The sequence below is a fragment of the Ptychodera flava genome, chromosome 2 (assembly GCF_041260155.1).
Source record: "Ptychodera flava strain L36383 chromosome 2, AS_Pfla_20210202, whole genome shotgun sequence".
Classification (NCBI taxonomy): domain Eukaryota; kingdom Metazoa; phylum Hemichordata; class Enteropneusta; family Ptychoderidae; genus Ptychodera; species Ptychodera flava.
In genome coordinates, this window is record NC_091929.1 from 9,368,260 (window position 1) to 9,387,513 (window position 19,254).

The 19,254-nt window shown below is 36.1% G+C and overlaps 1 protein-coding gene and 1 long non-coding RNA gene across 3 annotated transcripts; one reads left to right on the forward strand and one right to left on the reverse strand.

The window, feature by feature from the left end:
• The first annotated feature begins 5,995 nt into the window (after nucleotides 1-5,995).
• On the forward strand, nucleotides 5,996-9,445 carry LOC139152819 (uncharacterized). Its single transcript, XR_011556725.1, has 4 exons — nucleotides 5,996-6,570; nucleotides 7,186-7,395; nucleotides 7,943-8,053; nucleotides 8,486-9,445. It is a non-coding gene; the product is annotated as an uncharacterized lncRNA (long non-coding RNA).
• A 4,520-nt stretch (nucleotides 9,446-13,965) lies between these two features.
• LOC139147101 (perlucin-like protein) lies at nucleotides 13,966-17,999 on the reverse strand. 2 transcript variants are annotated; one of them, XM_070717984.1, is made up of 5 exons: nucleotides 17,879-17,999; nucleotides 17,448-17,543; nucleotides 15,288-15,627; nucleotides 14,441-14,514; nucleotides 13,966-14,196 (listed from the first exon to the last, which is right to left on the reverse strand). In XM_070717984.1, the coding sequence occupies exons 2-5, from the start codon at nucleotides 17,503-17,505 to the stop codon at nucleotides 14,120-14,122; spliced, it is 549 nt and encodes a 182-aa protein (XP_070574085.1). In that variant the 5' UTR covers nucleotides 17,506-17,543; nucleotides 17,879-17,999; the 3' UTR covers nucleotides 13,966-14,119. The 2 variants fall into 2 exon arrangements, with proteins under 2 accessions (XP_070574085.1, XP_070574096.1); XM_070717995.1 differs by having other exon boundaries at nucleotides 17,448-17,558; nucleotides 17,879-17,980.
• Between the last annotated feature and the right edge of the window lie 1,255 nt (nucleotides 18,000-19,254).

Consider the following 19,254-nt stretch of genomic DNA (forward strand, 5'->3'; position numbering starts at 1 on the left):
TCAATACAAACTTATTATGAAGATGTTACCAACAAATCGCTTATTACACACTTGGGGATTGATTGAATCGCCAATCTGTTCATTTTCTGAACAAGTAGAAGAAGATTATTATCATTTGTTTGGGATTGTGTACACACAACTCAACATTGGAACTCTGTAAAGAACTGGAGTTACGACATCACAAGACAAAATTATTGTTGAATGCTATAAATTGTGTTCTTGGTGACATAGATTCTATTGGCTAGCTCAATTATTAACTTTGTTTTACTTACAATTTTATATATTCAAATGTAGATACACGAATTTTGTTCCAAGTTTTGTTAATTTTAAACATTATGCAAGGTCAGTGTACAATACAGAAAAATGTATAGCATTGTCAAATGACATCACTGGAAAAACAAACACAAAAGTGGGGGACATTTAGTACACATTTTGCCTCATAGTTTTGCTTTGTAAATGTTTATTTTTGTTCTGTCTTCGTTTGATTGCTATGTTCTTTTTGTTTCTGATTAATTGTTAAATAAAAAAAATTAAAAGTAATTATGTCTGATTAACCTGTGGTTCTACGGGGATTTTGATACCCCCCCCCCCCCCCCCCCCCCCCCCCCCCCCCCCCCCCCCCCCCCCCCCCCCTCCGCCCACGGCTGATAGAAGCTTACATGTAAGAAAGTCTGCACGGTACTGATCCTGAGTGGTCAAACCAAGTCTTGACAAAAACGGATGTAAGCTAATGTTGTCGAGTACTGGGAATTAGGCGACAAATGTGCTCGGTAAAGGTTTGGCAATACCGACCACTAAAATTGCCAAGGTCTAGAAACTCGGGTGGCGGTAATTGGCGACAGGTGTATCCGATAAAGAGTTGACAATTTTCCGGACATAACGAGCGTGAATAAGGAAGTCAGGCGGTGGGAGCAGTGTAACAGAAGTGTCCGGTAAAAGACTGACAATCTTCGATACCACAAGTACGGGTATAATGTCTTATGGCGGCGATTGGACGACAGGTGCTCTGATAATGGGGCGACCAATTTCGCGTACTTAAAGTGCGACGATTGGATTTTCATTCAATGGGCTACCGGGGACAGGTATGCTGGGAAAAGGTTGAAAATTGCGGGCAGTCAGCGAAAGCTTTACCCGAAAAATGATTGACAATCTATCGTACCTAAGGTCCGTGAAATTGAAGGACTATGAGCGGGCAGCACGCCTATGTTGCCCTCTCTAAAACAAAAGTACGAATGTCTTTTTCTGTTTGAACACGGAGCTTGCTGTGGAAGAAACATGGCACAGGGAGCAAAACCGTTACAGTTAATTAGTAGTTTTGGATTGGTTTGTTCACACTTTTTCATTTGATTGCAAAGTGCAAAATCCATTTGTTCATCCTATCATGACACTTTGTAAGCCACATGTCGTACGAGCTGGTGAAGTCTCCCTCTGTCTTGTGAATTATTTATTACAGTTATAACGTACGGACCCCAGTAAGCGCCAGGTGAACAAATTTAAACAGCAAATAAACATGGTTTATGAATGGAAGCATCGGGTGTATAATGATCTTAAACATCATCTTGAGATGTCGGTAAATGTAGTCAATTATGTCGAAAAGTTTACCTTGAAAACATGATATAATCGGTGTCAGGTATACATGCTATTATTAATTTATAATTTATGCCTCAATTTACGGTTCGAACATATTGGCAAACGTTTCACCTTAGAGTGTACTTTTCGGAGTTCACATTTTGCGACTGAATATAACACGGAATATCGTTCATATAAATATAGCTAACATGATAAACAACATGATTTGCTGGAAATTTCAGCACTCAGACAAACGGAGAAAGGAGTGATCTTTAAGCTATGGTCTAAAGGGTACTGAGACTCTTAATGGAATATCATGATAAAACCAGTTTCTTCACTAAAGCATGAGGATGTGCCTTTACCTTCAAATGTGCTTCACAGTTGAAATGAGAAATAAAAACTGATTCTGTTCAGTCGAGAAAAATCATTATATGCCGTACTTTGTTTGCATGAGCTCCAAGTTCACCTTCCGGGGGCTTTTTCTAGAAACCACGATTAAGCTCAGATGTTATATTATGCGATAACTCCATCCTGCCATGTGTCTATAAAATGACAAATGTATGGTAACTGTATTTATGCTATGCATATGGTATACTGCTTAAATCAAATTAATTGAAACACACAATAATAACTAAAAATACCGGTTGCTTTTATGTTACACAAATTTACTTCAACGAAAGTCATTGTAAACATGACGAATAATTGTACATTTCTCCCACGGTACCAAAAGTAAATTTAAATTGATTTATGCATGATACAAAAAGGGATAAAAGAAATAACAATTATATGATCGTTTCGACAATGATGATAACAATGACCACGACGACGACAATGACGACGACGACGACGACGATGATGATGATGATGATGATGATGATGATGATGATGATGATGATGACAGTGAAGAGTGTTGAGGGCGCTGTCTGAAATTAGGCTGACTGCTGCATATTCGACTGTTTTTTTATTTTGATCCCTTTAGCAGCATTGTATAACAGAATTGGCAACATATTCGTTGAAGAAGTAAATGCAGGGCATGGGCTAAATATAATCGGATTTTATGTCTAATGAGGGGAACTACTCAATCCAAAATTATTGAGCCACTACATTCTGTAAACATTGACACCCCTCACTGAGTTCGGTTTGTAAAAGATAACCCTCTCTCTCGGCACAGTTTTCTAAAATGTGAATCTCAGAAATGTCTCAGCACATACTAAATGTTAATTGTAGGTATCAATGGGAATTATAGCAACTCATTATAACCATGACAACGCGGTCCTAGGATACGTAGTTACAGGTAGACGATGGCTGATACTTGCACACTGATTGGCATTTACAAAACAATAAGTGACTGTCGAATTGAATGAACTCTTTAACCTTATTCCATACCTTAAATTTCGGTAAATGTGTATCAGATGCCAGCAGATTAGTGTTAATATGTCAACTGAAGGTACACGTGACTGTAGATCATATATGTAGATATAACCAATGCGCGAATGTCCCACCTGACCTTAAAGTCCCGTTCCAAGCGGGAGTGGCGCTCTGAGAAGGATGTGGTATAAATTCTCCAAAGTTTCGTAAATCAAGTGACATTGATAAGGAACGATTACTCAATATTGCTTTTGTACTCAAATTTCAACCACTTATGTATTAATTTTATTTTATAATGTTGCAGTTTATCGTTTTCAGAAACTGTTCTATGCTTTATATAATATATATATATATATATATATATATATATATATATATATATATGTGTGTGTGTGTGTGTGTGTGTGTGTGTGTGTGTGTGTGTGTGTGTGTATTGCATCGAACTGTTTTTGTTCTTTTATCGTGTTCTCCCTTTGTATATCATGTGACGTATGTGTAATGCACTCTTTTCCTAAGAATTAAATAATGATAACAAAAACACCAAAAAATGCAAAACAACATGTTTTATTTTGATGAGATAGCGATTTTGCATAAATTGTAGTCCAAAGTGTTCTTAATCATTTAAGGATGATTACCGCAAGTACTTATCGTACAACTTTTAATGAATGCCGAAAGGTCGGCCGCTGTAGCGTTGTAAGATTTCATATATAGCGCCACCATGCACTGACAGGGGTGTTGGTCAAGGTATCTATACACTGAGAGAATTGTATTGCATCTGAAATTTGCTTCTGGATTTCCCACAGGCAACTGTTCTATGTCAGGATAAACTTGGTTAAGCACACAAAAATGAAATCCCCAAGAGCTGAAACATTTTCCTATTGTTTTCATGATATTACTTTCAAAACAGTTCTGTTATGTTCTTGTAATCATTCAAGACATACACCAGCATCCAAGGATCCACAAGGAATACAATATGCATTGACAAGCCAACCATTTTCATAAATTTTATTCCCCTACCATCGAAGTCAACATTTAACAAAACCTTTGGACGACATATGTATTGTGTATGAACATGTTACAAACTTTGCACTTGATAGCTTAATATAGTCTCGTCTGAACACTGCGTAGTTACATCTTACGACGTTGCTATTTGACGACATCAACGTAGCTGTGCTGTGATGATGATTCTTCAAAAATGACAGGAATGGAAGAATGCGAATTCGCCCGATGCTTAATCTACCGATTTACCAAGAGAGGGCGACATGCAGTTTCAACTGGTCTTAGGTTTGTATTTTAACCCGGGATTTGAACTCTAAATGAAGTGCGAGTAAAACAGGATGACGTCTTTTGAAAAATCAATTGAGTTTTAGAAGATCTGACACAAAACAATACAGAAAATAATGAGATATTAGGTAATGTTTTGAATTTGAGTGAATATACTGTAAGGAAATTGACATGAAGAGAGAAGCGTCCGGCGATGACATGAAGTCACTGCTCACTGTGATCTACAAATCCAGAAACCCCAATACTTAGCCACAGTCAGTCGTGTGAACCGAATGAAATGACGATGTGTGATAGATGTCAGATACAAGTTTAGGTTTAAAGTTTCTGAAATCAGCTTTAAGTTTGCATACTGTTCTGATAGTGTCTCAGAGATCTCATAATATTCATTTGTAACCGTTCATTTTGCTGGTGAGTTGAAAGGTTTATAATAGTTTATAATAGTTTGTACAATTTTTTGCATAGTAATAACTTAATTGTTGACTCTCAATCTGGTTTTAGAAAGTTACACTCATGTCATACTGCTCTGCTTAAGTTAACCGATCAACTTCTCAGCAATATGGATCAGGGTTTGTACAGTGGCTTAATGTTTTTAGACTTGTGTAAAGCTTTCGATCTTGTTGATCATGACATGTTGCTTAAGAAACTTTTTACTTATGGTGTAACTGGGTCATCTTTAAATTGGTTCCGCTCCTACATGACCGGTAGAAACCAGCTTGTCAGTTATATGTCTGAAAACTCTGACGTGTTACCAGTTACTTGTGGAGTCCCACAGGGCTCTATACTAGGACCACTTCTGTTTTTAATTTTCATAAATGATCTTCCACTGTGTCTCAATGGGAGCAATTTGGAAATGTTTGCAGATGACCAGACCATGTGTGTTTCCGGGGCTACCATAGAAAATGTCAACTTCAGTTTGAATGAGGATCTTATACCGGTTTCAAACTGGGTTTCCAACAATGCTATGTCAATTAATACCACTAAAACAAAATGTATGGTTGTTGCATCACGTCCTAAAATCAAGCTTTTTACTGATTCTGATGCCCCTTTCACTATTCAAATCAACAACACTCCAATTGTAAATGTTTTGACTCACACACTTCTAGGTGTGCAAATTGACAACATCTTAAGTTGGGATGATCACATTAATAAGCTATGTAAGAATTTGTCTATGAGAATTGGAATTTTGCGTAAACTGCGCCCTTTTACTCAGAGAAATGTACTACTCTTGGTTTACAATGCGTTATTTCTTTCTGTAGTCGATTACTGTTGCACTGTCTGGGGTAGCACTTCCAAAACAAATCTCCAGAAATTGTATAAACTCCAGAAAAGAGCTGGCAGGGTCATTTTAGGTGTCGATACATCTGTTTCCTCTCGAATTGTTTTCACTAGTCTCCATTGGTTGCCCATAGACTTTCGTATTACTTATTTTACTGCTGTAATGACTTTTAAAGCTCTACACAATCTGCACCTTCCTATTTATGGACGGGGACTATGTACGAAAATCGACGTCTGCGCAGGTGTTGCGCAATATTTATGTCGTAACAGAGTGAGCTAAATATCGCAAAAGGAGATTATTTGCGACATCTTAAATTTAGGCTGTGTTACGCATAAATGAAGGTAAACGTATTAACTTGATGATGTTTGTTATGAATGATCAAATTAATTATGTGACGATAAAATATTGTAAATTTCCACTGATATTGGCATCGATGTGATCGATTTAAGAAGGTACCGTAAATGGACTGGACCCTGCGTATCATACCGCCATTAGCCATCAAACTACGTCGCGCTATCAGTGAAACTCTGTCGTTTGGTCGTGCCAGTCAGCTGAAAGTCACAGGTAGATTCACTACCACAAGCGAACACAAAACAGAGCCAGAAGAGTTTGTGAGGCCCTCAAGGATAAATGGCAATCCTAGCTAGTCATGAAAATTTAAAATCTGATACTCTTGTCGAGTCGACTGCGGCCACAACGGCTGACGACCATTGTCTATGTTTGCTCGTGCAACTCGGTTCGGGCCCCCATATGAAGTAGTCATATGTGAATATGATGAAGTCTACGATCCGTGGCGGCCAACAACCTACAGTGCCACGAGGAGAGATGGTAGGCGAATTATTGATCTTGGTATCCTTGCAGATGGTTTATCTGGCTGCAAGCAATGCAGCCTGGCGTTACGGATGACCGACACTATCAGCGAGACTCGTCATGGTCTGGGCATGGAAAAACTGGGTAGCTGGCTGCTTGTCAGGTGTTGCAACCCCATTTGTAATTTTGTCAACGTTATTCCCTTGGCCTGAGACACGGACCAAATAAAACGATTTTGGATGTAAATACCAAACTTGCAATTGGTAAGTACGAATGTTTTACTTTTTTTGTTTCATGCACGCGCGCGAGTGCCAAGTCTCACGTTTACCTCAAAGCGAACAGATGGCTTGATAATATAGTCAGTGCACAGAAACGCTAGTTTTCCATAAGCTGACAGTAACACTGGACTGGTCATAATGCGACTCAAGTGTTATATTTATGCCAGAATTACAAACATTTTTCAAACCAGCCCAGTGACCATGTGATGTGGATCGAGTTAGCATCAATCTACACATTGCTTATGGTCATTGCACATATTTTATAGATTTTTCAGGGACAATGAGACTACCGTTACTTCCTTTCATAGTGTCATCAATTTGGATCTGTCTAGCCACTCTAGGAAGCTATTTATGTAGTTCTTCTTATCACAAATGTACCCTGAAGTGTTGGCTTTTGAAGTTGTATTCTCACACTTTCCCTGGACATGAAGTATAATTACTTCTATTCTCTGAGATTTTGGTAAATACAAGAAATTGTATCTTATGACCATAAATAATTTCAAACTGGAGTCGAGACAGCCCATTCAGTTAACAATACAACAAAAATATTTCAAAAATTTATACTGATGTCATTGTAAACTTGTCATTGTTTTGCCATAGGTAAATGAACGGATTGTCATGTCTCCAGGGAAGTATTGTGTGTCACGTGCGTCCTATCTGGATAATCAAGAAAGAAAGAGACGGATGAAGAGCCAGACCCGGTGTGCCAAAAACATCGTATCAAGCTGAAGGCAAACAAGTGTTTACAACAGAGTGTCCAAGAACTCCGTGAAGGTGACACATACACAACAGGAATTGACCTTGTTCAAAGTAATTACTTGTTTAATCTTGTTTATAATTGATTTGAATGAAAGTTTGGATTCAGATAGATGTAGATGAATGATTTTAGAATCAATGTAAAATGACTCTAAATTGCTAATAGTTGAATGCTTGTATTGATATGGCTCCCTGCATATACTGACTTACCTTTCAACTCAATGTCATAAAACTGATGAAACATGTGCATGAAGGTTTGTAGTAAGTTTGACATTTATTGATGTGGTAATATTGTAAATGAACACACAAAAACTAATGCTTACATTATGACATGTACCATTTCATCTACAAGTGTGCACATAGTCATTGAGTGACCTGATGTACTCTATCATTTGCTGGATGGCAATTTTTTATTTGCATAATTGTAGAACTAGTTACTCAGTTCATGTCTGCTTAAAGTTTGTGATTTGCCAAATACCTAAAACATTTAGCCATGGACCATAGGCTGTACTATTTTGTGAATATTCTGTTTCATTAGAAGTAAAAACTGAATCATTCATTCTCATATATTTTATCTGTATCTGTTTCTATTTTTATTCAGAAACCCAAGATATACAGGAGATACCTTCCCTCTCTACAGAACCTGTTCCACAACCAATAGAATTGAGTGATCAACCTGTAGTGTATTTTGACCTGGAGACTACTGGATCAGGTAGGTGTTGTTGTTATCAATGTGATAATACGTGTTGTTTAATCTGATATTGCAATCATTTCACTACTTCATCTTAATACCTTTAGAGGCTACAAAGGCAATTGAACTGTACACACAATGATCAATCATTAAACTGAAGCAAATTTTTACTGGAAACAGAACAAGTTCATCCATGATTCAAATTTCTGACAGCATTATTTTAATGATCATGACTTGCTTATCAAAATCAGCAATGGTTTACAGACAATAGTTAGATGACATTATTTTCATACCAACAAGACAATCAATGCCTCAAGTGTCAGTTTCAGTTTATTACTCATCTCCCAGGGCAAGTCTGACTCAGCAAATGAAATTTTCATTGAAATTTACTGTAATCCAAAATAACATAAACAAATTATCTTGCCATTTGTCATGAGTTTTTTTCTTTTTCAGCAAGAACATCACACATAACACAGCTTGCAGCTGTTGGACCAAAAGGGTGTCTGAATGTGTATGTGATACCTAGGATTCCAATAAGTGAACCAGCATCAAGAGTGACCGGTCTTGGCAATGAAAAATGGAATCCTAACACAGAATGGAAAACCTGTCAGTGCAGTACCTGTAAAACAAGCATTGTTGACATTGTGTGACTTTCTTGGACCAGAACCTTGTATTCTGGTTGGACATAACATCAAGTCATTTGATTGTAGAGTTTTATATAATGCTGCTGTAGCAACAGATATGGTTGATCAATTGTCTTCACACATTGCTGGCTTTGTTGATTTGTATAAAGTCTTTAAGACCTCATATCCTGATTGTGAAAAGTACTCACAAGTTGAGCTTGTTCAAAATTTGTAGGAGAAAGTTACAGTGCACATGATGCTTTAGCAGATGTGAAAGGTTTAAAAAACTTATTGAAAAGGTACAGCCATCTTTTGATGAGTTTACATTTACATGGGAGTTTGTGAGGGAGTCTGTAGAGCATGCAAAGGCAACAAGCCTAAACATGCAAACCTTACATACTCTTGTACTCAAAGGGTGTATAAGTAAATGCATGTGTAAGAAAATTGCGAGAAGTGGCCTTGCTATGGGCCATTTAGAGCTTGCATTCCACAGGAAAGGTGAAGAAGGCATTGAATTGTTGTTGAAAGTGAAAAATCAAAATAGAAAAGAAAGGGTGACAAAATCAAAACAAGTTATCAATAATATTTGTAAATTTTTCTCTCACAGAAGCAATACTGTATGTCTAGCATCATAACTTTGAAATTTATGGAAAACTCCATGCTGACTTGTGTTAGATATTTGATAACTTTAACTGTTAAAGTTCTCCTGACATGACAAACCCATCTCAATTGCATTAGCAAACTTAAGTATAAATAATAGGTGAAATAAATTCATTACTGTTGAAAACTGTATCGTTGACCCTAGAATAAACACTTTTCACCCAATCACAGCGATTTGAAAGAACACACCTAAAGACCTGAAGTGCTGTTTTGGTGATCTTACAAATACGGAAGTGACGCAAATACAAACACAGTACCGCTGAGCCTAGGCAAGACTGTAGACGTCCCTAGAATTTGGAAGATTATCATGTTCAAAAAGTTCTGACATGCCAAATTGCTGTATATGTATCGCAGCAGAGTGCTAAATGTTTCCAAGTGATTGTGTTTCATTACTTCAGTTTCAAAGACCAGGATTATTTGAAATCTGGGTTGCAAGTGCAGTGCCTGAAGCAGAACTGGACACCTATCCAGTACCCGCAACTTGTGTTGTGCATGCAGTGATCATGCATTTGAGGCTGCTGCTTCCAAATCTGCACCAGATCTGAAACAGTGAAAGCTATAGTACTAGGATTCAAATACTTTCTGCCATTCTCATGGTTAGGAATTTGCCTTGTGAGGCAAAACACAAAACATGTTGAATATTTTTGCAAAACTTCGCAAAATGAAAAACACTAAAAATCACCCATACACGAGAATGGCTGAGCAAGCAGCCTCAAATGAAATTTTGCTCGTCTACTGAGCTACTTTCTCTTGCAGGCTTATAGGGTGTCATTTGCTGTCAATCTGTGATATTTACTTAGAAGTTATTGCTGTCCCATTTTTAACTACTATAGACTATAGTCTATAGAAGCTATTGGGATGGGTATCCGTCCGGTGTCAGTCTGTATGTATGTATGTATGTCCGTTTGTGATGCGTCCGTCCACTCAAATATCTTGAGAACCGCAGTACTTACTGATTTGATATTTATCTTAATGTAATATATTGAAATTATGACGAAATCTTCAATTTTTTTATTTTTACAGCTAATTTTACCATTTTTGTCAGGCCATCCTGAAATGAGCTATCAAAGATATCAACCTTCTCCATCAATACATGTGTCACAAAAAGTTATTCTCTACAGAACACACCAGAGCTGTGTCAACCGCTGGTATAAATATTCGGTTAACAGGTCCCTAGGATGACCTTAGTGAGATAATTTCATACAGTCAGGAAATACTAAATTTTGTATCAATGTCTATAGTAGCTTCAGAGACTTTGGTCCTATGTTATCCTCAGCTGGTTTGGAAATGTCACTCATGTCAACACTCTGTTCACTAACGTAGTCATTCCGGTATTCAAATTACAAATTTTTCTTATAACTTCAAATCATTTTACACATTGGAATATCTATTTGCATATAAACCAGTCATTTTGAGGTCATTTACAGGTCATGCAGAGCTGTTGAGACAATACTGAAAGATTTTGTAGAATATTTATTGTACATACTATGCTTGTATTATGGCATCTAACTATGCCTTACTTAACAATCTATGTATCTTGAAATACTTTTAGTGTGTATGCACAGTTGGCTTGGTGATTCATTCTCCATCTTTTAATCACTCCAGAGCAAATAAGTAAATACAGCATAATATTTATAAAATATTGATATAAAATATTTATCATATAATATTGATTATATAAGAAGATATCATACTATGATGTAAGTATATATGAAGTAAGCAATAAAGCAACATTATCAATCAGTCAAACCCTGCTTATGCTCTTTTTTCTACACTTGTGTAAAGGACACCCTGTAACTCAAAAAATAACACTTGAAACTTCCTCAATATTTGTTGACATATAACCAATGCAACAACATAAGCAAAAATCAGAAAAATGACAATATTCTCTGATAATTTTTGAGCATGTACTTTGCTAAACCCTTTTTTCCCTCTTGTTTTTGTTGACATAATTGATCAAAGAAACTATATATTCAAAAATCAGAAAAATGACAATATTCCATGACAGGTTTTGAGCATGTTCCTTTGCTGAAAGTGTCAAAATGTGAGAAAAAGGCCCTTTTTGGTTAAAAAAAACATGGGGTAGGGTTACTTTAGGGACCCTCAAACTTCAAAAGTAGCATGGGAACTCCACTTTTTCTGTTGATATTTATTGACATAATTGATCAGAGCATATTATATTCAAAAATAAGAAAAATGACGATATTCCCTGACAGGTTTTGAGCATATTTCTTGCTGAAATTATCAAAATGTGAAAAAGGCCCCTATTCAGCTGTGGGAAAAACATGGGGTAGGGGTATTTTAGGGACCCTCTAACTTCAAAAGTAGCATGGGAACCCCTTTTTCTGTTTATTTTGTTGACATAATTGTTCAGAGCACAATATATTCAAAAACCAGAAAAATGACAATATTCCCTGACAGGTTTTTAGCATGTTCTTTGCTGAAAGTATCCAATTTGGAGGAATAGGCCCCTTTGTAGTTGAAAAAGCATGGGTTAGGGGTAATATAGGACCCCCTAACTCAAAAAGTAGCGCGGGGACCCCACTGTTTCTGTTTATTTTTGTTGACATAATTGTTCAGAGCACAATATATTCAAAAACCAGAAAAATGACAATATTCCCTGACAGGTTTTGAGCATGATCCTTGCTGAAATTATCAAAATGGGAGAAAAAGGCCCCTTTGTAGTTGAAATAGCATGGGATAGGGGTAATATAGGACCCCCTAACTCAAAAAGTAGCATGGGGACCCCCCTTTTTCTGTTTATTTTTGTTGACATAATTGTTCAGAGCACAATATATTCAAAATTCAGAAAAATGACAATATTCCCTGATAGGTTTTGAGCATGATCCTTGCTGAAATTATCAAAATGGGAGAAAAAGGCCCCTTTGTAGTTGAAATAGCATGGGTAAGGGGTAATATAGGACCCCCTAACTCAAAAAGTAGCACGGGGACCCCCCCTTTTTCTGTTTATTTTGTTGACATAATTGTTCAGAGCACAATATATTCAAAAACCAGAAAAATGACAATATTCCCTGACAGGTTTTGAGCATGATCCTTGCTGAAATTATCAAAATGGGAGAAAAAGGCCCCTTTGTAGTTGAAATAGCATGGGATAGGGGTAATATAGGACCCCCTAACTCAAAAAGTAGCATGGGGACCCCCCTTTTTTTGTTTATTTTTGTTGACATAATTGTTCAGAGCACAATATATTCAAAAATCAGAAAAATGACAATATTCCCTGACAGGTTTGAGCATGATCCTTGCTGAAATTATCAAAATGGGAGAAAAAGGCCACTTTGTAGTTGAAAATAGCATGGGTAAGGGGTAATATAGGACCCCTAACTCAAAAAGTAGCACGGGGACCCCCCTTTTTCTGTTTATTTTTGTTGACATAATTGTTCAGAGCACAATATATTCAAAATACAGAAAAATGACAATATTCCCTGATAGGTTTTGAGCCAGATCTTTAGTGAAACCAGCAAAACATACGAACAACAGGCCTGTCAGTAGTTGAAAAAGCATGGGGTTAGGGTGCCTTACGAGCCCCTAACTCAAAAAGTAGCATGGGAAACCCCCCTTTTTCTGTTGATATTTGTTGATATAACTGATCAGAGCACAATGTATGAAAAAATCAGAAAAATGACAATATTCCCTGACAAGATTTGCGCATTTCTTTGCTGAAAGTATCAAAATGTGAGAAAAGGCCCCTTAACACTTAAAATAGCATAGGTTAGGGGTACTTTAGGACCCCCTAACTCAAAAAGTAGCACGGGAACCCCCCTTTTTCTGTTTATTTTGTTAATATAATTGATCAGGCCACAACATATGCAAAAATCAGGAAATTGACAATACTTTTAATTTTGAGTAGACCTCCACCTTATGTAATCTGTTCCGTCCTCTCACAGAAATGCATCATTTAAATACGCGCAACACTAGTCATGGTAATTTATACACGCCGTCATTTAAAACGGCTATGGGTCAAAGATCATTCGCTTATCGAGCAGTTAAAATTTGGAACGCTATTCCCCCGTCCGTTCGTAGCTGTGAAACTTTGTTATCCTTTAAATCCACATTACGTAATTATCTGTATGCTAAGTTCATGGACGAGGGCTCTGATTTGGATTGATTGTGTCTTGTTGGACCTTTGTTACATTTTAGTTTCGCATATTTATTTATAATCTGTTTATTTATCGAAATGTCCCCAATTCAATACTTTCCATGTATGCTTTCTCTTTGTATGACAATGGACTTATTTTAGAGGGCTCTGATGGAAATTACAATTCATTTTGTAAATCAGACTACCCTCGTTAAATAAAGTATAATAATAATAATAATAATAATAATAATAATAATAATAATAATAATAATAATAAAAAAGGTAAATTAAATCGTTGACCACTCTTTAAGAATGAATTAAGACTCGAATTTCACTGACTTCTCATGTATTGCAAAATTGACAAGAATGTGTTAAAAATGCTGCCTTGTCCCGTTTATATTATTCTGTGTTTTGTATCACAATTCTTAATTTTAAGAAATACCGTATTATCTTATATAATGAGTCTCAGTGTGGTTTGTTAATACGAATAATCGTCAGCCATTGGTCGGTGTCTTTATCATCAAAGACGTAACAAAGAAAAACACTGACACGTATTTCAGTTTATTGCTCTTTCTGATATTTAATATAATCAAGTTAAGGAGAAAAACAGTATTTACACGTGAAAGACCTGTCGTCCAACTGAAAATATTACGTGTACATTGCCAGGGAAAATCAGGATCAAGGTAGCATCATAATCGACGGTTGACTTTAGTAATTTGGTATGAATTCATCTTCCTCCACGAAAAGACTGACGCTTGCATGACGTTCGCAGCGAGGATCGAAATCTGGAGTAAACACAAGCAAACAAACGAACAAATTAGAAGAGATGATGACACGTTACGATGGAATCCTTTTCTGATGTTGTAACTTAAACGTTTAACAGTAATTACAGTAATGCATTCTACGACTAATAATTTCATATGGAACACACTTTGTTCTCCATTTTTGTAAACCCAAATAATTCACTGATTTAGGGCAAATTTTCATCAAAGTAAAATGTACTAACTATTCATGTAAACGTTTACTTACTGAGAAACTCGCATACGTATCCTTTTTTTCGAAAATCACAATAGTCATCATCCCAACGATAATAATGTCTCTTCCTGTAACATTGAGAGAGAGACAGAGAGACAGAGAAGAGAGACAGAGACAGACAGACAGATAGAAGAGACAGACAGAGACACAGATAGACAGACAGAGACAGATAAATACCGATTTATATATACATAGATATATTTATATATATATATATATATATATATATATATATATATATATATATATATATATATATATTAATCATAAATTTAAATTTGTAATTTATAAATTTATAAATATAATTAATAGATTGATAGATAGTTAGATAGATGCCTATACACGTATATACACACTATCTAAATATATATATTCATATGAACAAAGTTATATTTACATTTTAACGTCACGTTTTTATTTGTAAAGAGCATCTGTATTTCACATGGCATGCATTTTAATGACAAGAGCAAGTATATTGGAAACATTATCATATTTTCAAATGATGCCGATGTACGTATAAAATGATTCGTATGAAAGGTAACTCCGATGTAACATGTGAATATCAGCGACTTCAAAGTGTTCTTTCCCTAAACATGTGGCAATAGCTGGATACTTTGATAGATATTATTTTCATTTAGCCATAAAAACGGATATATTTTTTCATTTCCTTTTAAAGAATGTTAGCATACAAAGTATACGCCTTGCCAAAGTAATGCATCGTTTACAATATGTAATATCTGCAGTAAAATATACTGGTCAACAATATACATTTGACACAACACACATGTTGTAAACATATACAGAGCATAGACATTGACAGTTGACAAAGAGAGGTACTAACCACATTTGAACACAATCTTGTCCTTTTTGGTCCTTTTTCGTATTATTGTTAGGTTCCCTTGGCTTCCAGTTTTGGTACATACTACAACCAATTCTATCCAAATCAGGCCACCGGAATGTATCCTCTGTCGCGATATCCTGTAGACCAATCCAAAATCCGGTGGATACTTCATCTCCGATGCCACTTTCAAGGATATAATGGTGAATCATTTCACCAATATCCTGGTTTGGTATCTTTGCCAGACGTCCTCCCAGACCTTCACATGCATCCTTAGCTTTCACCCACGTCAGCTCATTGGTAAACACCTTAAAATGGCGACAGTTGCAAATAGGACCGTATTCTGCGAGAGCAATCGTATTGTAAGAATTCTAATGCTTATAGCTTTTCCGAATCACAAAGATGATTTTCTTAAAGGGAAACAGTCGTCGGAACTGCGCCTGTGCGAATTTCTTGTTTACAATATATCTAAATGCACCTCATCAACATAGCTGCAACATTTAAATTTTACGATGTAGATTATGATGTAGACATGTTTTAACTTTCATCAATCACCATCGTACCTTGGATGCAGCGTATACATTAGTCGTAAGGATCCCATACGACCTTTGAGGGCAGTTCCGACGACTGTATCCGTTCAACTTATGACTATATAGATATCAACATTAACAGGCAGACAACATGATTCCGACTTAGGCATGCTTAGTTTGACAGGCTTTGCTACTTTGATTTTAAAAATGTTATTGTGTGTCGTACGCCTGCGTCTAGCAAGACGGAATTCCACTTACATCATCAACGTCACATTTTGAAGCCAAATTGAAAATAAACCATCCCATATATGACCGAGTCTTTCCTTTATTGACTAGTCTCCCACTTTTCCCAGAATACCACGACTCGTGGTATTACTGGTATATGCAATTTTAATATCGCTATATTACTTGTGATTGCCTCTCTTATATCAATATTCAAAAGAGATTGACTGTACCAGCCCGGTTATGACCGGATCAATGAAATGTAAAGTAAAACAATCCATCAGAACCCAATTAGTGTACGAAATGACATCAATCTACGCTCTGTTTTACCAAGACAATACCTTAGAGGGTGTAGCGGAAGAATAAATCGCTGTAAATATTTTGGAAAAGATTGCCTGAAAGAAAGGTAGCAGACCTCATATTATTGACAGCCCAAGGTGTAACTAAATTGGTTACGTCCTTATATTTGTTAGGCAAAAGAATAAAAAGTTTGTTTCTCATCCTCATTTTATCTCATTTCTCAGACCCGTCGTGTCAACCTTTTTTCTGCTCATGAGGAAATAAAATAAAAAAAAGAACTAAAATAATACGCGACGATAGCACTTAACACAGTGCTGTATAAAACAGAACTGTAAACAAAATAACTGACACTAACATTCCATTCAGAACTGTACACATACCGTATGTCACTGTTATATTAATTAAGCTGTCAAAATTGTGCATTGCTGAACTAAAAGTCAAACCACAGAACTGTTGCTGTACAAAAATACTAAAGCAACACTGCTGTGCATTTATCTCTGCGTGCATTCCTATGTTGTTTTCATGTTCTTTGCGCGTTCTTGTTGGTTGAAGAATAAAAAAAATTGAAGAAGAAAAAACCCGCGTCACCGCATCATTTTTGCAATATGTCTAGGATGAGAAACAAACTTTTCATTTTTCTTGGCCTTATAGAGACGAAAATGTCAATGTACAGTATTTTTAGAAAGAATACCTTGCAAGATTTTTGGGTCAGTCCCTCTTTTATAATATTTTACTTTCGTTATTAGGGTAATCCTAAATGAAATGCATCTTAGAATTTGGGTGCGATAGGACTTGTGCACCTTACAGTGAAATTTGACAACAATGAAAGAAAGAAAGAGTCAGTCACATTAGCAACTGTCTGTGTTCAATTACTATTAACTATTGTTAATTTGAGAATAATCTTCAAAAGATTATATTTCAGAGCGTTTACGAATGTGTTTGTTTTGTAAATGTTCTACTCATGCTTGGTTTAAATTTTGGGACGGAGCCGAAGAGCAGTCACGGCAAAGGCAGTCATGGTGATAGTCACAATCAGACATTTAAAACACAGGCTTTCTATATAGGTCAATATTCTAGTCATTAACAATCTTTTCTACCAGAGTAAACTCACCTGCAGCCAAACTGAGAGACAGAAAGGAGAATTCAAGTAAAAAAAGATAGATCCGCATTGTTTACGTGAAGCCAGGTACCATTCACTCAGCCTTGCCTGCAATGAAATATACTGGAAATCAGAGTTAACCATAAAATATCCGGTATTTCAGTCCACAGTTGTGAACTTGGAGAGGATATTACCATGTATAGGCATGAAAGTAATGCCAGTTTACAAATACACGAGCTCCTGCTGAAATAAATGCTTTGAGTGGTAAAGTCGCTATTCTCCCTATCAATTTTATCAGAATCAACTTAATCAACCATGTTCGTGATCCGACAACTCTCTTTTATGATTTCAATGAGAGAAACTAGAAAAATGCCGAATGAACGTAAAGAAACAGTCGAAACCTGTTGTAAATCGATTAAAATACTGTACAAAATTTTACACACCTGACTTAACTAGGTTCCCAAACGTCTGTCAACTAGTCTTCATCTGGTCATTTCCAGTAATCATACCAATTTATATTATATCAAGCAATCCAATCATCACCAAGTTTGAGGTGGCGTGATCTCACAATATTGTATGATTTCTCTTGTCGTTAATTATTTGTTTGCTCTAACTTGCTGCACCATATTGAGCTCAATCAATTAGTCACAAACAATATGGACATCTCAACTAATTACTAACCGAAAAATATCAACTATAATTATCTAATTAATGTGCGAACTGTGGTACTGGAAAACATGCGGTAGAAGCGTCTTCGTTCCTGATGAAATTATCATAAAGTATAACAGTGTCGCATCTGTTATAAATTCTGCGCTGAGACGACTGGTAAAACAAAGACAAAAATATTGAATTCGCCTTCTATTTAGGGGTGTGTTCATGAAACAATGCCTGCAGAATGATGAACAGAAAAACTTGATTGTCACCGTTTTAAGCATTTATTCATCTCACAAATATTAAAAAGAAACCTTCTTTTCTGTAAAGCTCCATAAGCTGTATCTTTTGGCTATTTTTTCAGAACTTTTGTTTTGTGGTTTCCCTACACTTTCTGCATTGAACCTTAATTTAATACAACGTATTTAACATATCAACACAACCTATACGAATATAATCTACATTTAATGTGTTATTGTTGAAAATTGTATTCAAGTCCGCGCTAGAATTCATTTGTAAACAATAAACAATGATCACTACACACATACAAGCTGTGTTGACAAAAATAATACTTGGAATTTCAGCATGACAACCGGATTAGGGTCAGACACGGTATAGTTGATATACAGAAGCATAATACTGAAAAACTTGCCGCAAGTTACAGCTTATGTCCCTTTAATAAAATTATTGAACCATAATTTACAACTTGTAAGCCCATTACAATACCGTCAGTAAGTAACTTACAATTGTTCGTAAATTTAACTTTCACAGAAAAAACACTCATGCTGAATTTCTCTACGATGGGGCTGGCGGCGAAACATTTTTATTTCGTCAAATAAGTACCCATGAAGCTTGAATTCTTCTAGTGCCTTTGAAACGCTGTTTGCCAATAATCCTTAATGTAGGTAAGATTACCATTCTTTGAGACGATTGGCCCTTATATGTAGATTTCTTCCCAATTTTCAATCAGGAAAAGACAAATAACCATCGTTATAAGCTATAAAATACAAAGTTTAAGGATTTCACGGAAAGATACTTATGGTTGGGAATGGAATTACATTGTCGTTCAAACTTTTTGAATCATAATGTAACTTTAATACAATACGGCAGTTAGTTGATTGTAACTGGTAAGTTTGACGAATAGCCACAACTGTTCTACCTTCTATTG

Excerpts from the sequence above, each read along its gene's own strand:
- LOC139147101 (XM_070717984.1), bottom strand. The coding sequence starts at position 17,505 with ATGCGGATCTATCTTTTTTTACTTGAATTCTCCTTTCTGTCTCTCAGT. Across the intron at positions 15,628-17,447 it reads GTCTCTCAGTTTGGCTGCAG|AATACGGTCCTATTTGCAAC; the intron begins GTGAGTTTACTC and ends TTGCTCTCGCAG. Across the intron at positions 14,515-15,287 it reads CAAGATTGTGTTCAAATGTG|GAAGAGACATTATTATCGTT; the intron begins GTTAGTACCTCT and ends TCAATGTTACAG.